This window comes from Tenrec ecaudatus, chromosome X, assembly GCF_050624435.1.
Source record: "Tenrec ecaudatus isolate mTenEca1 chromosome X, mTenEca1.hap1, whole genome shotgun sequence".
NCBI lineage: Eukaryota > Metazoa > Chordata > Mammalia > Afrosoricida > Tenrecidae > Tenrec > Tenrec ecaudatus.
Window position 1 is genome coordinate 86,932,462 of NC_134548.1, and position 15,570 is coordinate 86,948,031.

The 15,570-nt window shown below is 37.3% G+C and overlaps 1 protein-coding gene across 1 annotated transcript in view; it reads left to right on the plus strand.

Moving 5' to 3' along the window:
* LOC142433495 (bromodomain and WD repeat-containing protein 3-like) overlaps positions 1-14,946 on the plus strand; it is a 64,593-nt gene extending 49,647 nt beyond the window's left edge. The window contains exons 5-6 of the mRNA XM_075538389.1: positions 353-574; positions 14,827-14,946. Coding sequence (XP_075394504.1) covers positions 353-574; positions 14,827-14,946 — 342 coding nt within the window. The remainder of the gene's footprint in view (positions 1-352; positions 575-14,826) is intronic.
* The last annotated feature ends 624 nt before the right edge of the window (positions 14,947-15,570 follow it).

The window sequence follows — 15,570 nt, forward strand, 5'->3', positions numbered from 1 at the left end:
TTTGTAGAGACAATTATTCAAGCAATGGAAATAAAACTACTTCAAATCAGTCAATTAATGCCAAATCACTTAAAAGTGAGTTAAAACAATTTAGAGTTATCTAGACTATGGATATTTTGTGAGGAGTCTTTATAAATGCCATTGCCAATTTGAATAGCACCTTTAGTGCTACCATGTAGTGTTTATTTTTATGACTCAATCCATATTATACAGAGAAGAAACTTCAACTGAAAATCTTTCAAGGAACTGAATACAATACTCTCGGGTTTGGGGGTGGATGGGGGCGTATCTTGTGTGTCTGTGTTGGCCAATTTCTGCTTCACTGTAAACCTGTGCTTTTGTGTTACTACAGGGTTCAGATGACTGTTTGGTCAAAATCTGGGCGACAAATGATGGGCGTCTCCTTGCTACACTTAGAGGTTACTCTGCTGAAATATCTGACATGGCTGTGAGCTATGAAAATACCCTGATTTCCACAGTGAGCTGTGCTAAGGTTGTAAGAGTGTGGTGTCTTCGAACTTGTGCACCAGTGGCAGTGCTTCAGGGACATTCAGCTTCTATTACTTCCATACAGGTAAGAAAAATGAATCCAGACCTCTAACATCTGATGAACGTTCATGCACACAAACGCACACACACACATTGTGTAGATATCAACAACAGAACGATCCTCTCTTAGGAGAATTCCTCCTAGACTGCGGACAATTTGTTAAAATCAATATTTTTCATATGAATCTATTCATTTAGAAATAATGATAAAATGGATTAGAGAGATTCTTCAAATACAATATGAAACAACTTCCATAACTCTTCAGTTTGTAAAGAGGAGATATGACTAGTAAATAAATGCCTTAGGAAACACATTAATAGCTCTTGGACAAGATATAGATTCTAACTTGAAAAAATGTTTTTACCAGATATTGATGGTAAAAGTCTTAGGAACCACCAAATAATATTTCACTTAATAAAACCTAATAAGTAGAACTTTGCCATCTTCTTTATGATACTGGAAGCAAAACAAGAATCTTTCTGAAATGATCTTTTACATGTAAGTCAAAAAGGTCACTTTTGAGGATGAGAGAATTTTCATTTACTTTTCCTATTGGTGTACAAGTTAATGTTTTTCTGTATATTACTTAAATAATATTTCACCTATGTAATGAGTTAGCAAGAATTGGGTTGAAGGTGTATTCAATTAAAAAATGTTGACGTCAGAATTTGACCAGACAAGATTATATCATGGATTTTGTTTGTGGAGATTACCAATGTCTTATGTTCCAACCATGTAATCTGACTGATTATTTCTAGAACTTGGAGACCCTCTCGAAAACAGAAAATAATGTCTATTTGGTTACATTGAAAAATATTTATGAAACTGATTCCTTTATATTTTGGTTTACTAGTGTTCTCTCATTTTCTTTTGCACATTTTGGATATTGGTGTATCCTAGAGATTCAGGGGCATTTTTTCTATCAATTTCTCCATTAGAGATTTTACTGAGTCTCAAGGCTTCAAAATATATAGATGTAGATGTAGATATAGATACAGACAGAGATATAGATACAGATATAGATATATCACCTTGGACCTCTTTTTAGCTACATACTGGTGTGTTCAATCTTTGCATGTCATCAAGTGCTTGTTTCTGAAGCATCTCAATCTTACCATATTCAGTAATTCACTTCTCCATTTTCTTCCCTGGATATGCTCACATCTGCATCTCCCCACGTCAACAAATGGAAAGTTCATTTTTTTCCAATTACCGAATATCAAACCTTTGGGTGATCTCGTGTTTTTTTTCTTTTTCACCCCATTTCTAATTGGCCAACAAATGATATTTGCTCTACTGTCAAAATATATTCAGATTCTGACAAGTTCTCAGGACTTTGATCATTCCTTCCATTGTAGGTTTTAGGCCTACATTGGAATATGCTCCTAACTGATCTTCAAGTGTCTCCTGTCTTTGCTCCTGCCTCTATGTCGCCCTTTCCTCAGCGGTCAGATTGATGTTAAAAGGGAAGGGAGAACACGTCGCGACTGTTCAGAAACCCTGTAGATTCCACTCTCAGAGTTAAAGCCTGTGTCTTTAAAATGACCAACTAGGCCCTAGAAAACTTTGTTCCTTTTGACCTTGCCTCATCAATACTCACTTGCCCTTTCTTAATCTCCTTCAGCTGCTACCCTCTCTGCTTTATCTTGAACACGCTAGCTATTTCCTACCATTTGGCTGGCTGTTTGCTGTCTCTAGAATCCTTAAATGTCCACGTGGCTTTCTACTGACCTCCCTGCACTGTATAAGTAGTGTGTGTAAGGGTCACCTCAGAGACACCTTCTCTGAGACCATCTTAGTGCTTGACTTGAAATTGTAAGCCACACACCACACCTGATTGGCTACTCTAACAAAAACACCCAAGTGGATGGCTGTAACAAATCAATGCATTGACTCATCATTTAAGAGGGTAAAAATCACAATCTAGATTCAGGGAAGGGCTCTACAGGAAGGCATTGTCTTCTCTTGGCTCTGGGTAAAAGGTACATGTTTCTTTCAGCTTCTGTTCCTGGATGATCTTTATATGGTTAGTTTCTCTCTCCTCCCATCTCTGCTTGGTTTATTTGTTTAATCTTATTTGATCTCTTATCTTTCAAAAGAGATTAATTTACAGTACACCTTTACTTATCCTGATTGATTTGCATAACAAAGACAACCCATTCCCAAATGAGATTAAAACCACAGGCATAGAAGTTAGAATTTACAAATATTTTGGGGGGGCAAGATATGTCAATCTATGGAAGTCCTGGTGGCCTCGGCCTGCTAAACATAAGATGAGCAATTCGAAAGCTCCTTGGGAGAAAAAAAGGACTTTCTACTCCCATCAAGAGTGGTAATCTCAGAAGCGCAGGGACAATTCTACTCTGTCCTATAGGGTCAATATATGTAGGTATTGATGTGTTGGCAGTGAGTTTATTTGTTTGTTTTTGGTGTTTCAATTTAAACGTTCAATTTCTCATTCATAGTTTTGTTTTTGTGCATAGTAATCATGGACATTTTGCATACTATACACATTCTTTATTTATTATTTATTGACGGGCTCTAATTTATTGCATATTGTCTTCCCAAATTTCTTTTCTTCCCACGTTAGTTCCCACCCCTCCCTTCCCTTTCCTACCCTTCACATCGCTTCCTTTCTTAACAAAGTTGAGATAATATAATTGTACTGATTATCAATAAGTAATTTTACTTATTGTGCATTTCATAAATTTTTATACTAAATATAATAAATTGTACATTAGATATTCAAACCCAACTACCTTCCTGAACATGATTTGTCATTTTAAAAACATCCAATTAAGATACATGTTAATAGGCCAGGAGTCACTGGGTCATGTAAAACAAAAGGTTGGAGATTGCAGTCTACCAAGAGGTGCTTTGCAAAAGTGACCTACTTAATAAAAATCAGCCACAGAAAACCCTATTACTCTGTCAAGCATGATATTGCAAAGAGTTGGAGTCAACTCAATAAGGTTGCTATTATTAATGGACAAAACTACCCCTTGTGATTCATGAGACATAGAAGTAATAATGTCTCAGAATTTCTTGAAACTTAGTAAAATTATGCAATTTTATATGCAATTGTCAAGACAAATCTATGTTTTAGACGTTTTAGGACTAAAGTCTATTGCTACATATAGTTGAAAAGCAGCTATAAGCAATGGATATAAAAGATTGGCCGTCCACATAAGACTTTATTCAATTAACCAAGGAGCAACCAGGGTTTGCAAACTTTTGCCCTGGATTATGCATCACACTTTTTGGTGTAGGATTCTTTTACATCAGAAATGAAAATACAAGTATGCTACCTGAGTATTGATTTGTTTTTACTTTAGTGACTTAATGCGCAGTATTAATGTTAGTTTGGAGTCAGGTCCACGATGTTTACAGTGTGCTTTCATACAAAAAGACTACGGAAACCCCGACATCTAATATTTAGTGACAGCTTTCTTTTAGTTACTGAGCCCTGGGGGTAGAGTAGCTACACATCACGCTGCCAGCAACCAGATCAACAGTCTGACATCAACAACCGCTCCATGGGAGAAAGCTTCACATGGGGGCAGTTCTAAACTGTCCAGTAGGGTTTCCATGAGTCAGAATAGACTCAATGGCAGCAGATTTGGATTCCATGTTTTCTTTTGCTTTGGATTAAAATTGCATTTAAATGCTATTAGCCTGGTGACTCTTCCCTTCTTTGTGATTCTTTTTTGATGAGGTATAAAAATACTGAGAATCAAAGCCTAAGAAGCCTGTGTGATACAGGCTTTATCGCACCAATCGAGATAGTAGTAGTCTTTTAAAATAGCTACAGACATATATCCCCCTCCCTCTCTTTTTCCCTTCTAATTGTGATTTCTGTGAAAATTTACACAGCAAATTAAAGTGGTTTTTCCATTCAACTAAACATTTAGTTACATGACATTTATGGTTAGTTCCACCATGCAACTTCACTCTTACCACTTCCTTCCAGTGTTTGCTGTTTCTATTTGTCTTCTTTTCTAGTTTTTCCCTTGTGATTCCATATGGTTGATTGTAATAAGGAGTGCATATCTCCCTGGTTTCAGACTTCTTTTTAAAGACCTGCTGTTTGAATGAAAGTTGAGCCTGTGGGGCAAATTCAGTTTCGGACCTGAAGAGTTATGATTAAGAGTTACAGTACTGGGGGCTTCACCATTCTTTCTTGGGCTAATAAAGCTGGTTCGTTTTCTGTTCCTGAGTTTTGTGTCACATTTTTCTTACTCTATTCAGAACTCTCTACACTGTGATCCCTTTCAGAGTAGCAGCTGGGCACCATTGAGTTCTTTTGGCCTCAGGGTCTGGAAGCTGAGGTTTACGTGGTCGGTTAGTACTTTGAACTAATACTTTCCACGTGCTTTTAATTTTTTCACCCTTCTTTGCTCCTGATGGAAAGTGCAATAGTTGCACCTTAGATGGCTACTCACAGGGCCCGGTCACTACATAACAAATGAAAGGAAATGCCATTTTCAACAATATTGGCACCATTGTACACTCCTACCATTAGGGTGCGAGGGTAATCTCTCTAACCCCTCAGCAGCACTTTTTTCTTTTGTTGGGGGCTCTTGCAGCTCTTATCACAATCCATACACATATCCATTGTGCTACACAAATCTGTACATTTGTTGTCATCATCTTTTTCAAATTATTTTCTTTCTACTCCAGTGCCTGGCATCAGCTCCTCATTTTTTAATCCCTCCCACACCTACCCTACCTCCCCACATCCCCGTTATAATTTAGAGATTCTCTTTATTTTTCGTGTCTTACACTGAGTCTTGTCTCATTTCACCCACTTATCGGCTGTCCATCCATCTGGGAGGGGCCCCATACACCGATCATTGTGATGGGTTCCCCCTTACCCCCACCCTACCCTCCTAGTACAGCTGACCTCCTATCTGGTCCTGAGGGGCTTATCTTCTTGTGGTCCCTGTGTGGTGAGCTCTTATCTGTACCACTATACATGTTCTGGTCTAGCCAGATTGGCAAGATAGGATGGGGTCATGGTAGTGTGGGGTTGGGGCAGTAAGGAACTAGAGGCAGGGTGTGTATTTCAGTGGTGTTATACTGCATCCTGACTGGCTCTTTTCTTCCTTCTGGCCCTCGCATGGGGTGTTCAATTTTACCATTGGACTCTGGGTCTCCACTCTGCCTTCCCCCTAGTTCCCATTGAATTCTTTTTACTTGTTTGTTTTGGTTTGCTTCTGTGATCCCTGACCCCATCAATACCTCATGTTCACAGAGGCTGCTGTGCTTCTTCCATGTGGACTTTCTTGTTTCTCAGCTAGATGGCCCCTTGTTTATCTTCAAGTTGGGCATCATAAGTTTTTTAACCACTTTTGCTTATGCACCCATTTTTTCTTTAGCAATCGTGTCAGGGAAGGTGAACATCACAGAGTGCCTGTTAGCAGAGCAAATTATTCTTGTGCTCAGGGAGTTTTTGAGTGAAGGCCTAATGTCCATCTGCTACTGTAATGTTTTATAAACAAATACATGCCATTCCCCTGTCATTGTATATAAATGCATTTCCATGCATACTTGCCTTTATTTCAACCTCTGTAAATATCCTTTGCCTCCCAGGTCTTTTCTCTATTTCCTTTACTTTCCTCCTGCCATACTATCAAGTTTGGCCTTCATTCGGATTTTGGTAATTGCTCTTGGCTACACTGCCCTTAATTGAGCTTTACTCTTATGCTGGGGTGAAGTGATCTCTGGCTGTTATTTTAACTTATATGTCTTTACTAGCTGATTATATGGATATTGATTCATATCATTCGTATTTGTTAGTTGCCTGAGTCTCTTCTCTTATCAAGTGTCCATGAGGTCCTTGTCCACTTGAAAAATATATTATTTAATTTTCAATTGTCTTATTGTTGTAGAGGTGGTGAAGTTTTCTGTAAATTTTTGAGATTAGTTCATTGTCAATTTGGGCTCACTCATTGTCAATTTTTTTCACAATCAATAGGTTCTCTTTTGTGTAAATCTTTTTATGTGCATAATAAGGGCTTAATTTGTAGAGATCTCTGGTTTATAGTTTGTATTCTGCTGTTTGTGAATTTCTGATTATGTTTGTATTTTATGCCATAAAGGAAAGCCCTGAGATTTGGCCCTATATTTCTTTGATTATCCTTATAGTTTTAGGATTTATGTATAGGAATTTCTATTTTTGATGTGAAGTATGTATCTTGTTTAATTTTTCTGCAAAGATATCCAATTTTGACAGCCCCATTTGTTAAAGAGACTGCATTTTTCCCTTTCAATGGAGTTGTATCTCTAGATTGCTTTGGGTAGTTTTAACTTTTTCACAATGTTTTCTTTCATTTTTTTCCCCTATCCATGAACGTGGTGTGTTCATTCATTTAGGTAGGTATGTCTCAATTTCTTCTGGAGCCCTGGGGGCGTAGTGGATACACATTAGGCTGCTAATTGCAAGGTTAGCACTTAGAAATTACCTGCATCTCCACAGAGGAAGATGGAGTTTTCCAATCCCATGAAGAGTTGCCCTCTTGGAAACCCACAGGGGCAGTTCTACCTTGCCCTTTAGGGTAGCAATGGAGCGGAAGTGACTCAATAGCAGTGAGTTTGGTTTTATCTTAGTTTCTAATTGTAGTACTTTATTTTAAATATCTTTTTCCAAATATGATATGAACAAATGTTTGACTTACTATGCATTGTTCATGGTGACAAGTTAATATTATTTAAATTTCAAAATGGAAAATACCATAGTTATTGCATTTGAAGTATAAAATCAAAATAATAAAATCCCAAAATGTACTAATCAATTTCTCGGCATTATTTTTGGAGTTACTCATCAATCCTCTACTCATATACCAAATTCATACCCAGCTGTCCTCGAGTTGATTTTGACTCACAGAGTAGAACTGCTCCATAGAGTTTCAAAGGTTATCCCATTGAAGCTGTACAAATTCTAACATTTTTTTCTCTATAAGCCTAATAAGTAAGCATGCTATGTTTTTACCAGTAATGTCAGTGAGTTTATTGAACAAAAAGTTGTGCAATAATTCCATTAGAGTGTTATGTCAAATGAGTATAGGATCATTCATTTTAGGACTAAAATATTCTATCATATATTCAATTACTAACTTATTCTTTCTACAGTCCTTAATACATTAACTTTATGGGAAAAAATTTGAGGAACTCTGGAATAGTGGTTAAAGGGCTCAGCTACTAACATGTGAAGGTCAGTTATTTGAATCCAGCCACTGCTTTGCAGGAGAAAGTTTTGTCACTGTAAACTTTACATGCTTATGAACCCTATGGGGCCAGGTTTACTCTGTCCTAAAGGTCTCTGTGAGTGCAAATAAACGTGACAGCAGTGGGTTATGTTGATTTGCTTTGAAAGGTAGTTATTACTTAGTAGAATTTAGATTAAGATCTCTTGGTGTAAATTCATTACATAGTGTATTTTAAAGTATATTTATAATGTGGCCACTGATGTGAATTGTGAATTTATTAAGTGACTAATTTTGGGTTAGCGTTGGGTTGCTAACAGCAAGATAAGCCGTTTCAAATTATAGGCAGCTCTATAGGAGAAAGATGAGGCTTTCTACTCCCATACATATTTATATCGCACTAGCCTGTGTGATCACAAGGTGTTGAAAGGATCAGGTTTCAGGCATCAAAGGCAAAAAAATTATATCATTGTGTGCTCACCTTCCTGATATTATCACTGAGGACAGATGGGTGTATGGGCAAATGTGGTAAAGAAACTGATCTGATGGTGCCCGGCTATCAAAAGATATAGCATAGTGTCTGGATTCTCAAAGGCTTGAAGGTAAAAAAAAAAGCACCATCTAGCTCAGGAGCAACAAAGCCCACATGGAAGAAGCACACCAGGCTGTGTGATCATGAGTTGTTGAAGGGATCAGGTATCAGGCATCAAAGAAAAAAAATTATATCATTGTGTGCTCAGGTTCCTGATACGATCTCTGAAGACAAATGGGGGTATAGGGAAATGTGGGGGAGAAAGCTGATGGTGTCTGGCTATCAAATGATATAATGTCTGGGGTCTTAAAGGATTGAAGGTTATCAAGCAGCCATCTAGCTCAGAAGCAACAAAGCCCACATGGAAGTAGCACACCTGCCTGTGTGATCACGAGGTGCCGAAGGGATCAGGTACCAGGCATCAATGAAAAAAAATCATTGTGAATGAGGGGGAGTGCTGATCGGGGTATCTGTCTGGAACTGGACATCCCCTTACAGAAGGATCATGGGGAGGAGATGAGCCAGTAAGGGTGCAGTATGGCAACGATGAGACATACAACATTCCTCTGATCCATAAATTCTTCCTCCCACCCACTATCCTGATCCCAATTTTACCGTACAAATCTGGCTAGACTATAGGATGTCCACCAGTACAGATAGAGACTGGAAACACAGGGAATCCATGACAGAGGAACCCTTTAGGACAAGCGTTAAGAGTTGCAATACTACTAGGGTAGAGTGAATTTGGGGTAGAAAGGGGGAACCGATTACAAGGATCTACATATAACATTCTCCCTGGTGGGTGGACAACAGAAAGTTGGTAAAGGGAGATGTCAGAGACTATAAGATATGACAAAATAATAATAATTTATACATTATGAAGGGTCCATGAGGGATGGGGTACTGGGAAGGGAGGGGGGAAATTAGAAGCTGGTACCAAGAGCTTAAGTAGAAAGCAAATGTTTTTAAAATCATGATGGCAACAAATGTCAAAATGTGCTTGACACAATGGGTGTATGTATGGGTTGTGATAAGCGTTGTATGAGCCCCCAATAAAATGATTTTTAACAAAAGTTATGTATAGTCTTGTAAACCCTCAGGGGGCAGTTTTACCCTGTCCTATAAGTTTACTATGGCAGGAATTAGCGTAAAACATGCTGTGTTTGAAGTATAAGTTTTTACTTAAAATTCATTAAAATAAATTATTTTTTAGTTGTGTCCATCAACTAAAGGCACAACCAGATACCTCACTTCTGCTGGTGCAGATATAACGATCTGCTTCTGGCAAAGTGTTGTGAAAACAATGAAGTTTATGTAAATCTGAAAGTATAATTTTTGTGAAAAAATTAAACATGTTCCTTTTTACTTAGTACCTTGAGAGATTTTTAGTAGTGTAATTACATATATAAAGAGAAATATATTTGTATGTATCTGTATATACACACGGGGAAGTAAAAAATTATTGCTAACAGGATTCTAGTTCATATGTTCCGGTTAATTCCAAGATTAGTGTGTTACCATGTCCCCTTGAGTAGTGAGTAGCTGTTGACAATTTTCTTAGTTTTGTTCGGGTAGCTTCAGGGGAAAAAAAGGACCAGGCTTGGATCTGCTAGGCCAGCTAAATTCAAAGCACAGAGATCAGCTCAGGTTTTGCAGTTGTCTTTGGGATTCCAGAGGCATCATCTTGAGAGATTTTCTTGGGAGACGCAGGGTGAAAGATGATTATGAATATTTAGGAAGATGAAAAGGTACATTGGTTAGAATAAGAACAGAAAAGTTACACCAAGGTAGTTTTTTCCTAATCACAACAATACACCTACTCACTCTTTCAGGCCAGCAAGGCTTATCCTGTGAGAACTTTGTTGAGCAACCTTACCCCATTTACCATACAACACTGACCTTACCCTTTGGAGTTTGTTTTTGTTCCCAGACCTCAAAATTTAAAAGGAACACAATTTGTATCCCTTAAGGATATCAAAACTGACAATTTGTGATGGTGTACATGTCAAAATAGCAGATACAAAAGAGCACAGGATTCTGCAGTGAAGGCTTCAAGATATGTAAATATGCATTGTCTTCAAAAGCACATAGATCTAGAAGAAGGGTATGTTATGAAACAATAGCTGAATATTTTGATGTTTTTGTTTTAGGAAATGTTTCTATGATTTTCTAGATACATTTTTTACCCTCAAATCATACTTGGGTTAGATATTAGTGTTTTTAAAATGAAATTTTCATTTATTCACTGTTAAAGAGTAATTTATGCACACAGATTTTCTAAGGAGTAGCAGTTTCATATGTTGTTTTGGGAAAAGACTGAACTTCTCATGATGATAGTGAGAAATACGAGAATTTCTTTCTTGCTAATACTGACGTAGGGTTTTTAAGGTTAAGTGCACTTTTTACTTGAGTGATGGGAATAGTAGTTAGGGTCCACTTCACCTTTGGGGTGTCTGTTATATTGACAGTCAATTTGCTAATATCCAGCATTGTGCTGAGATTATTATTCATTAAATGAGCAAGATCGAAAATGTAAACGCCTTACTTTCCTCTGTAGAGATCTCACAGTGAAATTTCCTGAGGTATGCACAACTTGAGTTCAGATACCTTGTTCATATTTCAATTCTAGTGTGTATAAAAGTTTTGAGTATCCAAAACACTAAATGATTCAGATGTAAATGATATATTTCTTAACTCTTTGGTGAAAAATATACGTATACGTGATAATAGAAACATGCCAAAAATGTACCATTTAAAGAAAAAACATTTGAGATTTTAATGAACATATAATTGTAATTGGGTTTTTAAAATTCAATTCCAGTAGCCAACAGAAAGGGAATTGTAGATAGAGATCATTCGACTCATGAGATCAAACAATGACAAGTGATTTCTGCATGGAATATCTAAGCCTGCGATCTTCAGTATTTAAGATCCAAACACTTGTATTTGGTGTACTGATAGTAGATTTTATTGGATGAATGATATAAATGTTCTTTGAATAATTTTCTGTAATATTTTCTTTTAAAAATTAGTAATTCCTTAATCATTAGAATATATCCTTGGATTTCTTGAAAATCCTTTGATTAATATAAGATAGGATACAAATAATGAAATAATCACAAGTATTTTTTTAAGTTGCTGTTATTCTTTTTATTCTTCTTTTAATCTTCGAGGTGGTATGTGTATCTCAACAGGGCAGGGTATTTACATATATCTGTGTTTAACTTCCCAGGAATTTTATAGGAATCTATGTAAAAATAGGGAAAGATAACTTTCAGAAGTAAACAAAAATATATTTTCCTGTTGCTTAAATTATGATGATGTTATTTATATATCTTATATGCCTTAAGACAAAACAATCCCTCCCTGTTCATAGGTTTCTTGGGATTATGCTGACCAGACTATTACTAAGAAATTAAAAATTTTATTTTATACTGAAGTTAGTTTGCACAAGGTATGTGAAAACCCAAACAGATGGATAAATAATGGCCATTCTGCTCCCAGTTTTTCCACTCTAAAAAAATTATGTCATTTTTAAAAGGGCCTAGAGTGCATATATTAAGTTTTGAAAGGGATATGTTTCAAATGAATAAAGTACTTTTCTTTTTCTAAGCATATTTAAATGCACTTTCTCCTTGAGTGACGGGAATAGTATTTTGGGTCAACTTCACCTCTGTGGTTTCTGTAATATTGACACTAATTTTCTTATACACTAAAAAGAAAATTTGAAATATTTTTAGATAAAATCGTCATTTGGTTTGACTATAATATTCACTAAGCATTTTGCTAAAAGTTAATTTTATGAAATTACTTGCTTCAGAAACAAAATCAGGTGTATGCGCAATAATTTGAAGAATTTATTTGATTTTTTTGTTCTATACTATAAACTAAACTTTGTAGATAGAAACCTAAAATAAACAGTGTAAATTACCATTTTTCCTCACATTTTATCAGTTGTCCACACTCCAATTGTTGTCTTTTTAGGAAATTGGTGCGGCATACTTTTTTGAGAATAATACCCAAAATAAGAGGAACCCTGGTGGCGCAGTGGTTACATGTTGGGCAGTTAACCACACAGATCTCAGTTTGAAACCTCTAGCCACGCTGTGCAGTTAAGACAAAGCCTTCTTTCCCATAAAAAATTCCCTTCCCCGAAGTACTCACAAGGGCGTTTCTCCCCCGCCCTGTGGGACACCTATGAGTTGGAATCAACTCAATGTTGGTGATTTTTAGGTTTTAAAAATCTCACAGTAGAATAACCTTTTTCTTGAATGTTGACTACACATTGCTTGAAGTTCCTACACCTTTAATCTCTAAGAAAATCGGGGAACCTTGATCTGAGGCTTAAGAATTTGCTCTGTAAATAATCATTGTTTGTACTTAAGTTTCACTTTGATTTGTAGTCCTTCAGTGAATCACTCAAAAACTACTTGATTTGCCTACTTCATGCCAGGCACTCTGTGGGTGCTCAACATTCTGCGGTGGACAGATCATACAAAATCTCATGGTGTTCTGTAGGGCTGATTTATAAAATTATTCTTTTGTCTCATATTATTTTTTTACTTGGGGATAATATCTTGGGAGGAAGGCAAGACTCTCTACTGCTAAGAGTTACAGTCTTTGAAACTCCTGGGGCATTTCTACCCTGTTTTATAGGGTCACTATGAATCAGAATCAACTAATGGCAGTGAACTTGGTTTGGTTTGTTTTGAAGGGTCATTTCTAATTAATATGAGCCCTAGCGACATAATGGGTTACCAGCTGGACGGCTGACTGCAAGGTCTGTAGTTTGAAACCAGCTCCTCTACAGGAGAAAGAGGAGGCTTTCTATTCATGTAAAGATTTACAATCTTAGCAACTCACAGGGGCAGATCTGCTCCAGCCTGTAGCATGACTCTTAATTGGAATAGACTCAATTTCAATGAGAGAGATTAGATGGTAACACATATTTATATTTTATTGTAGCATATGAAAGAATTGGTACTGTAGCCAGAAATCTGCCCCTCATGTTTCATTTGTTGAACTGTGGAAACTTGCATGTTGCTATGGTGCTGGGCGCTCTGGCCGGGTATTTCAAAAACCACAGCGTGGCCCACATTGAACTGGTTTTAGCAGAGTTTGACTAAAATAGACAAGGAAGAAAGACCGGATGATCTACTTCGGAAAAAATTGGCCACTGAAAAGCTTCTGAAAAGCGATCCAACGTTGTCGGCTAGAGTGTCCGAAGATGAGACCCTCAGCTTGGAAGGACTTCAAAATAGGACTGGGGAATAGCTGCTTCCTTGGAGTTGACCTTAAAGATGCAAATGCATGAACATTTTGGGACCTTCATTTGCTTATGTATTACAACTCAAATGAAATGGCTGCAAGCATCTATTAATATTTACAACATGGGCTGTATATGAACTACAAATATAGGAATATTGGAACTTTTAAATATAAAACAGTACATACACATTAATATCACAGGCATTAATGAGCTGGAAAGGACTGCTATTGGCCCTTTAGAATCAGAAATTCTTATGGTCAGCTAACTATGCTGGGAATGAGAAATTGAAGAGGAATGATGGTATGTTTATTATCACAAAGAACATGTCAAGATCTGTCTTCTAGAGCGATAGGGGCCTGTAGGATGCACACCTTTCAGACACAAAGGCTGAGACCTAAAAGGGGATAAGTGCTGGTAGGTGTGTGGGTCCCGGGATACGGCACTCAGAAAGAAAAGGGGATCGGGCTGAGGGATTATAACAGGGCCTGCCCGCTTTTTAACAGAGAGCTGTTCATCTACTATGGGTCCCGAAACCAGTTAGGCTTGGAACTATTTTTAGGGTCCTTCTCTCTCTCTCTCTCCCTCTCTTGGATAAGCAATCCCAACCAACGCTTGGGGCAGGGGCATGGAAGGGGAGGAGTCGGAGAGGTAAGTGGTGAGGCAATAGTGACAGGGACAGAGGTATAGAAAGGGTTATAAATTGATGCTGAGGAGGGTGTAGCATTCCTGGTCAGTTCTGATCATTTGAAAAGTGTGCCTGAGGAATTATTGAGAGGTGAACGTTGGGTAAGCATTATAGTGGGGCAGGAGGAAAGAAACAGAAAAGGAGGAAAGAAGAAGGCAAAACATATATAGTAGAGATTTAAATATACATACATAATTTTGTAAATATGTAATTATATAAATATAGGTGTATTCGTCTATACATGTACATATATATAAACACAATAAGGAATCAGATGGGATTTGTGCCTCGACCAACATCTCACCTACATACAAGAACAGTCTGTTCTAATCATGTAGCACTGTATGATACTCACTTTTCCAACCTGATCACTGAAGACAAAATGGGTGCTTAAGCACATGTGATGAAGAAATCTGATGGTGCCAGACTATTAAAGCATGTAATATCTGGGGCCTTAAAGGCTTGTAGTCAAACAAGTGGCCATTGAGCAGAGGAGTAACAAAGCCCATATGGTTGAAGTATTAAAGTAGGATACATTAACATTTTTATCTTCCTGATTCTGTATTTTTATTTTATGCTTTTTAGGTGGCAGCCAATGCACACATTCCTCCAGATTACCTCCTTAAACTTTGTGAGCGAATTGGTCCTTTACTAGATAAGGAGATCCTCAGGGCCTTCCTGGGGTGCAGACATTACTGGGTGTAGGTCTGCAGTCTTTGTTATGAGATGCTAAAGGTAAGATTTTCACTTGTTAAAAGCATACTTTATCAAATAAAATAGTGAAAAGGACCCTATTGTTTTATTAGGGAAATATTTTCATGTATGTCTATTCATTTTTATCTGGTATCTCTTGTCTTGCGAATGCTTATTTTTGTTCATTTTTAATGCATGGGTACATTTTTAGGGATCATTTTTAATGCATGGGCACATTTTTAGGGATCATTAGGGGGCCTTTTAAAAAACAAACAAACAAACAAACAAAAACAAAAAAGCAGAATGTGGTAGAGATAAGGTAAATTCCCTTTGATTCTGTGGAGTAGAGATTGCAGATCACACTACCATCAAGTCACTTCCGACTCAGACACCCTATTTAGTGTTTCTGAGACCCTTCAGTCTGCACAGGAGCAGCTGGCCTCAGCTTCCACCATGAACGAATTTCTCCCACGGTTTGAACTAATGACCTTGTGGTTAGCAGTCCAACACTTACCATACAGCACCCCCAGGGCTCCTTGTCACGCTGATCAGTGCAGTATAAATGCTTTAAACATTCTTGTTCTGTTAGAATGCTCTTATGCTTTGTGAGTCCAGATAATAGCACCCTAACCATAT